The 9178-nt window shown below is 35.4% G+C and overlaps 2 protein-coding genes across 4 annotated transcripts in view; one reads left to right on the top strand and one right to left on the bottom strand.

The window, feature by feature from the left end:
* Window positions 1-9178, top strand: part of LOC127431111 (beta-galactoside alpha-2,6-sialyltransferase 1-like) — a 570878-nt gene that overhangs the window by 65344 nt on the left and 496356 nt on the right. The window lies entirely within an intron of this gene.
* On the bottom strand, window positions 49-7463 carry LOC127431123 (DNA-directed RNA polymerase III subunit RPC9-like). 2 transcript variants are annotated; one of them, XM_051681396.1, is made up of 6 exons: window positions 7414-7463; window positions 6805-6841; window positions 6538-6636; window positions 5086-5180; window positions 4696-4753; window positions 49-3070 (listed from the first exon to the last, which is right to left on the bottom strand). In XM_051681396.1, exons 1-6 carry the CDS (start codon window positions 7419-7421, stop codon window positions 2927-2929), a joined length of 441 nt encoding a protein of 146 aa, XP_051537356.1. In that variant the 5' UTR covers window positions 7422-7463; the 3' UTR covers window positions 49-2926. The 2 variants fall into 2 exon arrangements, with proteins under 2 accessions (XP_051537356.1, XP_051537354.1); XM_051681394.1 differs by having other exon boundaries at window positions 49-3109.

The raw sequence follows: 9178 nt of genomic DNA on the forward strand, positions 1-9178 counted from the left end.
ATATCAGACACACTGAATAATTTCGTTATGTTTTTATGCATTTTCATGCATTCGCTTTTTGAAAAAATATGAGCATGCGCTTATTTCCCCTTTAAATCCTCACATAACCATCAGTTTGTGCAGTATAGTCTGAAGTTTACATATATCTTAGCCAAATACATTTAAACTCAGTTTTTTTTTTTTTTTTTTTACAATTCCTGACATTTAATCATAAACCTGTCTTAGATCAGTTAGGACGACTACTTTATTTTAAGAATGAGAGATGTCAGAATAATAGTAGAGAGAATTATTTATTTCAGATTTTATTTCTTTCATTACATTCCCAGTGGATCAGAAGTTTACACACAATTTGTTAGTATTGCCTTTTTAATTGTTTAACTTGGGTCAAACATTTGGGTGGCCTTCCACAAGCTTCTCACAGTAAGTTGCTGGAATTTTGGCCCATTCCTCCAGACAGAACTGGTGTAACTGAGTCAGGTTTGTAGGCCTCCTTGCTCATACATGCTTTTCAGTTCTACCCACAATTTCCAAATTTCTGTCAGATTGAAGTCAGAGCTTTGTGATGGCCACTCCAATACAATGATTTTGTTGTCCTTAAGCTATTTTGCCACAACTTTGGAGGTATGCTTGGGGTAATTGTCCATTTAGAAGAACCATTTGCGACAGAGTTTTAACTTCCTGGCTGATGTCTTAAGATGTTGCTTCAATATAGCCACATAATTTTCCTTCCTCATGATGCCATCTATTTTGTGAAGTGCAACAGTCCCTCCTGCAGCAAAGCACCCCCACATGATAGTGCCACCCCCATGCTTCACGGTTGGGATGGTGTTCTTCGACTTGCAAGCCTCACCCTTTTTCCATTTTTATCAGACCAGAGAAAATGTATCCAAAAAGTAAGATCTTTTTCCCCATGTGCACTTGCAAACAGTAGTCTGGCTTTTTTTATGGCCGTTTTAGAACACTGGCTTCTTCCTTGCTGAGCAGCCTTTCAGGTTATGTTGATATAGGATTTGTTTTACTGTGGATATAGATACTTGTCTACCTGTTTCCTCCAGCATCTTCAGAAGGTCCTTTGCTGCTGTTCTGGGATTGATTTACACTTTTCGCACAACTCTACGTTCATAGGAGACAGAATTCCTGAGCGGTATAATGGCTGCGTGATCCTATGGTATTTATACTTGCGTACTATTGTTTGTACAGATGAACATGGTACCTTCAGGTGTTTGAAAATTGCTCCCAAGGATAAACCAGACTTGTGGAGGTCCACAATGTTTTTCGGAGGTCTTGGCGGATTTCTTTTGAATTTCCCATGATGTCAAGCAAAGAGGCACCGAGTATGAAGGTAGGCCTTAAAATACATCCACAGGTACACCTCCAATTCATTACACCTCCTATCAGAAGCTAATTGGCTAATTGTCTAAAGGCTTGACATCATTTTCTGGAATTTTCCAAGCTGCTTAAAGGCACAGTTAACTTGGTGTATGTAAACTTCTGACCCGCTGAAATTGGGAAATAGTCAATTAAAAGTGAAACAATCTGTCTGTAAACAATTGTTGGAAAAATTACCCATGTCATGCACAAAGTAATGTCCTAAATTACTTGCCAAAACTATAGTTTGCTAACATTTAATCTGTGGAGTGGTTAAAAAAATGAGTTTTAATGACTTCAGCCTAATTGTATGTAAACTTCTGACTTCACCTGAAAATGCTGGTTTTTAATGCAACGCTCTGGTGCTATGTCAAACATGAATGTGTTTTAAGTGGACAACTCCCAAAACAGTTTGGACCCCGTTACTTTAGCGTCGTCCCGTTTCAAACGAATCGCCCAAAATGCATCTTGATATTACGATAACGAAATAAGTTAACAAACTGTCAACAAACATGAAAAGGCTCGTGCCCTTTAAATGGAACGCGCTCAACGATTTCTGCTGCAGGAACGGGAAAGGTTGTTGAAAAACCGCCCCAACGTGTCGCCCTGCCCCATCGTCCAGACTGCAATCTAAGGCTACTCAACGTGAGTGAAGCTTGTTTGTAACTTCATACCACAGTTGAAAATGGATATCTCAAATTTCATTGGTTACAACAAACGTCTAGTGTCTTTCAGATCCTTTCCATTGGTTCTTTGTTTTGTTTTTTTCTTTATGACAAGGAATTGATGTCATAAACCAATATTCTGGTTTGAATAGATGAGTCTATATTCATCTTAAAATAGTTAATGAGTGTCTTAATTAGTTAATGTTAATGGCAGGAGAAAGTGTCTTGAATAGATGATTCATATTAGGTGCTGACAAATGATAAAAATGGTGAACTTAGATGTTACAAAAGCTCAGTAAAATCCTGCTGTTACACATTATGCCACCTCATTTGCACAGTCAAGTCAGCAGAGACAGCTTGGAAAATTGCAAACAGACATAACACACTAAATAGCCTATATTCAAAACAGTTTTGCTTTGCTCAATCGGTCTGAAATATCAAATGAAAACTTACAATGGGCACTGATAATTTAACAGAAAATAAATGAAAGCAAAACAGGAAGGATGCCAGAGGAAATTAGCTTATCTTTTAGGACTCCAGAAGATTATATCTACCCCCATCACTACAACTGCTACAAATGTGTTTGAAAAAAGTTTCAATAATCATAAAAATCACATATGGCATTTCTTTTCATCATATGCTTTTACAATATATACATTAAGGTAAATAAATAAACGTTTTTAGATTTGTGACACTAGACCATTTAGATATAACCTTTTTGTTCATAAATGTACCTGACATGCATTCTCATTAATATAATGAAAATCAACGGTAGATTTCTTGAGGATTAGCACTGCCTACAAATCTGAAATCCATTTCTTCTGTGGTCGAGAATGAAAGCATCACAACACCAAAAAAAAAAAAAAAAAAATAAAGTGTTTGCAGAAAGGATGCTATTGGTTTCCTTCTGTTTCCATCTCAGGGTCAGCAGATGCATCGCCTTCTTCCAGAGGGTCACCAGGGAGGATGTCTGTGACTTTCTGTATAAGTTCATCTATCTGTTCTTCTGTCAGTCTTTCCTCACTCTCTTCTACCACCTGCAAGTGGTTGACAGGATATATTTCTAACATCCAGCTCTAAAAAAAATCTATGAAAAGAGGCTGAGCCACAAAAAAACTAAGTTTGTAAAAATTATTTGCATAAGGAGGCACGTCGGCCAGTCAAGAAAAATGTGAAAATTTGTTAGGGAGAGACTAAAACATTTTGAAGTATTACACTAGATTTCCTCTGCTGTGTTGAAAACGTGAACAAATGTTTTAATTTATTTGACAGTCAACCAATTTATTTCTTCACTCAAACAATGTTTTTTAAACTGCACCGTTGATATACTGTTGGTAGATCCTCACATACAAAATTGCATGATTATTGCATATGAATGCTAAAAAAAAAAGTGAAGTGTCCCACCAGAGTTTAAATTAAACTGGATCCCCATACAATATTCAAAATAGCTCCTCATCCACGAGGCCTCCTAATGTCCCACACATTACATGTTTAAAGGAATAGTTCACACAAAAATGAAAATTCTCTCATAATTTACTCACCCTCATGCCATCCCAGATGTGTATGTCTTTCTTTCTTCAGCAGAACATGAAGATTTTTAGAAGAATATTTCAGCTCTGTAGGTTCATACAACTCAAGTGAACAGTGACCAGAACTCTGAAGGTCCAAATATCACATAAAGGCAGCATAAACGACTCCAGTAGTTTAATCTATGTCTTGTGATCCAATCGGTCTTGGGTGAGAACAAACCAATATATTTATCCTTTTTCACCATACATCTTGCCACTGCAGTCTCTAGGCACAATCATGGTTTCAAGCTCAATTACACTTCCTAGTGCTTGACACATGCTTGAAAGCATGATCGCCAAGCAGACTGATGTCAAGATTTATAGAGAACAAGGAGTTACATTTTGGTCTGTTCTCACCCAAAACGTGACTGGATCGCTTCAGAAGACATTGATAGAAACACTGAAGTTGTATGGATTACTTTTATTCTGCCTTTGTGATATTTGGAACTTCAGAATTCTGGTCACCATTCACTTGCATTGTGAGGACCTACAGAGCGGAGATATTCTTTGAAAAATCTTTGTTTGTGTTCTGTAAAAGAAAGTCATACACATCTGGGATGGCATAAGGGTGAGTAAATGATGAGAGAATTTTCAATTTTGGGTGAACTATCCCTTTAAATTGAAAAACATTGTCTAAATGTATTCAAATATGAATACCACTGCTCTTTCTGAACCTATGATTGATTTTATCTTTTAATTTGCATAAAGTGCACTAGATTGAAAAGGTTAGTATTTGTGCTGTATAACAGTATTAAGAGAAAAACTCCTTAATAAATAAAACATTCCCTCTTGTCAAGGATGCATATTTATCTGTTAAAATGTCTGAAGAAATAATTTAAAAGGGACATTTTACAACAGCTTGTAAATATTTTCCAATCTTGCCATGTATTTATTCCCTACATCATTGTTCATTATATTTTCTTGCATCTCTAAAACGTTATTTTTGACAGACTATTTGAAGAAGCCGTTTGCTTACACATTTGTAGAATGCTCCAAGAGATGGACATGAAATGTAAACATGGTGAAAGGATAAAAATTATGCAAATGATGGCTAACTAGATAAGAACTGAGGGCACCAAAGAGTAGACTCTCACCAGCTGGATCTCAACGGCCGTCTGAGGTCTGTAGTTTAGGAGTTGCAGCTTCTCAGCTCTATAAAGTGGAACAGAAAAAAAAGAAATAGCAGTCTGGCAAGTTCCATCACTGGCTAAAAACCCACTGACAAGTGCAATAGTGCTACAAAATAAAACTACAGGATGTGTAACTATAGTCTCAGACATTAAATGACACAAAACTTCAATCTAAACCTCAGAGTGGTAGTAATTACAAAGCATGTGCTTTTCACAAACATTTCTGACATGTTGATAAAGTCTTTCTGCGTGTATCTTCCACAATAAAATTAGGCTTTTCAGTGCATTACAATGTATTCAAAAGGACAAATCATACTACATTAAAATTAATAAAGAATGTTTTTTGGAACTGACTTTGTGAGCTTGTGAGGCAGCATCGCAGAAAGGAACTCTTTCACTGTCTCTGGGTTCTGATGAACACATGGTGTCTTGGAAAGATACTTCAGGGTCTGCGGAGGCAGATATTAGATGTGAGAGCATGAATGAGTTTAAAAAGCTGAAGATTACAAATAAAACAGAGCAACTGCAGATTCACCAAATCTTTGCCTTGGAGATTTACAATAAAAGGATATTAAAGACATAAGTACTAAAGGTATTTTATAACAGAATGTTAAATTCATAAATAAGTGAACCTGAATTAAAATCATTAAATTAAATAAGGCAAATGCCATCAAGACAATACATCTGGCCAACATGATTACACAGGAAGTCGGCATGTTTTACAGAGAGTTCTGGTACCCTAGGATCGACCACATTATGCCAACTCACTGACAAGAGGCATCTTCTATCAGACATATTTGCATCAGCTCCAGGGTGTTTACCAGGAAGTAATTGTGTTCACATGGCAAGAGCGGTTCGGAGGTTGCATTTTCCCCTCACGTTACATTTTTACTTTAGTGTTGGTTAGGTTTAGGAGTTCCGTTTATGAATATGCATTCCTCTTCATTGTATTACTGCCTGTACTGCTGAAAACAACTCTCTTTTGGTGCCCCTCTGTGGATATTACACCTGGAAAATCAAGCCCCTTATGCCCAATAGACAGCCTGATCTCACATCAAATTCGGCAAGTGTGTGCCAATTTTTCTTTAGCCGAAATCGGTATACGTTGACTGAATTTGAAAACACTGCCTCCAGAGGCTAAAGCGGTATGTGTTTCAGAGCATATAAACAAGTGTGACATCCATTTATATCCAGGAAAGGTCACCAGAAGCCAGTTGTAAAAATAATTGTTTTCAGCTGAACAGGGTGTAAAAACCTGAAGAGAAATGCTTAATTTAATCAACCCCTTAACCAAAAACCAAATCTAACCCTAACCATTTGTAGAGACAAAATGCAATGTTAGGGATAAAAATGCAACCTCCTTATCATGCTCGTGATTGTTTATACAAACGTGATTACTTCCTCGTTTGATTGGGGATTGAACTGTGGTCTCCCATGCAACTGACACAACGCACTAACAGTCGTGCCATGAGGATAAGTAATTGTTGTTGAGACGTTCCAAATATGTCCGATGGGAGATAGAGCATGTCAGTGAGTCGGCATACCAATGCCGATCCTAGGGTACAGGAACTTTCAGAAACAGCATGCCGACTTCCCGTGTGATCATGTTGCAACAGACTATCGCTTTGGCCACTTGGGGCAGTGTTTTGAATTTCGGTAAGCACAGACCGATTTTGGCTAGTCAACCTTTAGTTTCCAAATTCACTGTGAGTTCAGTTTGGTCTGGCAAAACATTGAAAATTTCTTAAATAAATTGTTTACAGGGCTAGTGTGCAAGTTAGATCAGGATTATTTCATGACACGCACCTCATACATGATGGTGTTGAGATTCTGCTGCCCAGAGCTGTGTTTATTTTTAACAATCTCCTTCCTCTTCTCTTTCAAGTCTGTCAGCAGCTTATAGACCTGGTACAGTAAAGGACATGTGTACAAACACACAGACACAACAAAGATTTGACCATAAATCTACAAAATGCTTTTCTAATAACACAGCTGATGATGTATCTGACCTTCTTGATTTGTACACATAAATGGGTCAAAATTAAATATTAATTGGTTTAAAAAAATACAGACCTCATAATTGCTTAGCACAGCAGCATTGGCATCTCTCCTAAAAAGAAGTATTTGAACACAATGCATCAATTAGAATTATTTTGTGTTAAATCACCCTGCGATTTTCACAGCAGCTATCACAGGTCTTTAGGCCACTGCAAGAGACAGGTGTTGAACATTGTGTGTGTTGTGGATCAAAATAAAATAAAAATATATATATATCTTTACTATATTAAACTTATTTTTTTAAAGGGCAGCTGTCAATATATAATATATTTAGACATTAAATTAGGCCTTCTATTTTAGGGAGCTCAGCTCATATGTAAACTGAACATAACTGTGATTATATCGCGTTTTTCTTTTACTTAGATTAGCTCGTCCTCAGGTTTATCTAAGCTTTACGGCTGGAACTCTTGAGACAAACCAATAAAAAATAAAAAAGTCCATACGCAGTTTACTGAGTCACATGGTCACACCTGCACGGGAGTTGCACGAATGTTTCGTGTTTTCGTTATAAAATAGAACCGTTCGCAAACTAAACTGAGCATTTTCAATAGTGAGATTAAACATAACAATTAATCATTTATGTTAAAAAGTATTGTTTTTATAGCAATAAATGAGGACGCTTACACTTCCATCCTGCTCGCCTTGATGGTCCGACCTCAAACAACGATCCGGTGAGAACATTTAACTTGAAGTAAAACGTTCCTACCCGTTTCATGTTAGTTAACATTTAACATTTGAGTTTCTTTCTGTAACTGTCTTAAAATAATTTAAAAAAATACGCGAGATTTTAATAAAGATTTTAGTATGTGTATTAGCTAAAACGTTTCTCTCCCATCGATTGTCACTTATTTTATCAATTTACTGTAAATGTAAAATAACAAACGCCGCATAATTTAAAGCAGAATAAATTGATTATCAATAATAGTTAACGTTTACGATAGTTAACGTTTTTAACATATGACAAAGAATTGTATGTACAAAAATTTAACCAGATTTGCCTTTGGAAATATAGTACGAGTGCTTACAAGGCAGCAAGGATAGTGTTAAGGATTTAGGTAAAATATGATGAACAATTTGAATTGCCACCCAGACGCTGACAGAGAAAACAGGATATGTTCTGTCACAAATATGTACCGCAGCTTCTTAAGTATTAAAACCCTTGCTTCATTCGTGAAATAAAATAAAAACAATAAAGAACAATGGTCAAGTTGTCGTTTATGACTAAAAAGAATGATAAAATATTTACCCTTAGCTTTATAGGCAAAACTTAAATGAACTGAATTGAAAAGTCGGAAAAGTTGTAAGTCGGAAAGTCAAATTTTTTTGAGAATGACCCGTTTACTTGCAAGGTGAATGACTCAAGTAAGAAACACTTAACATGAGTAAGTAATATCAGAGATTTTAGAGAGAGATGGATCACTTTGAATATAAATTAAAATTCTTCACACCCCCAAAAAAATACAATATTTTAATAGTTCAGATTCACAGAATCCCAATTCATTAGGCAAATATTACAATAGCATAAGAAAAAAAAATATATTTTACATTATGTAAGCTATTTTTTAGGGCTGTAAATGTTAACATGTTAACTTAAGTTATTAATTATCTAGGTTTAACGCAATAAAAATAACACATTTACTGAATTTGATACAACTGTTTCATTCTGCTTTCTAAAGACTGGTTGGAAATCAGTAGATTTATCATTTTATTCTATGGACAGCAATAGTTTTTAAAAGTAATAAATTAAAAAGAAAATCAATCAGCATATCATTTTGTGGGATTTATTTATTTATTTTCTGGTTTAAGTACAATGACAATATAAAAGCCAGTAATATTGTTTGGAAAATTTTTTTGTAATATCAGGTTTACTATTTTTCTCACAAAGTTTATGTTATTTTTGTTATATAATTTTTTGGTTTGTCTTTCTTTTTTTAATTTTTTTTAAATTTTTTAAATTTTTATTTTTTTACACATGAAAATATGTTGCTGACTTGATATTGAAATCGAAAAGTTTGAAAACCCCTGACTTAGATCAGTAAATACTAAACATTTTATCTGTGTATGTTAAATCTTAAAAATATTAAATTTCTTGAAAAGCTTTGAAAGACAAAAATGTATGGCACGTCTAAGGCTGAAATTACCTGCAAAGACAAGGTTAGAAAAGTCTTTTAGCATTTTGTAGTGTGAATTTACCTGCCAAAATATAATGGCACTGTGGATAGCTCCATCTACCGTTCAAAACGGCAAACGTCAAGGTATGTATTTTTTTGTTTCGGGAGGCGGTCCTTCGGCTTCTTCGATGTAGTTGCGATGATTTGTTTCCTAAAATGAACGAAAATGATATCTCCGGAGAAACGTCGCTTAAGCGTTTGATTGGTTCGTTCGTACC

Source organism: Myxocyprinus asiaticus, chromosome 40 (genome assembly GCF_019703515.2).
Source record: "Myxocyprinus asiaticus isolate MX2 ecotype Aquarium Trade chromosome 40, UBuf_Myxa_2, whole genome shotgun sequence".
Taxonomy (NCBI): Eukaryota; Metazoa; Chordata; class Actinopteri; order Cypriniformes; family Catostomidae; genus Myxocyprinus; species Myxocyprinus asiaticus.

Excerpts from the sequence above, each read along its gene's own strand:
- LOC127431123 (XM_051681394.1), bottom strand. Across the intron at positions 6,637-6,804 it reads CTGTGCTAAGCAATTATGAG|GTCTATAAGCTGCTGACAGA; the intron begins GTCTGTATTTTT and ends TTACTGTACCAG. Across the intron at positions 3,110-4,695 it reads CGGCCGTTGAGATCCAGCTG|AGCTGGATGTTAGAAATATA; the intron begins GTGAGAGTCTAC and ends GATTTTTTTTAG.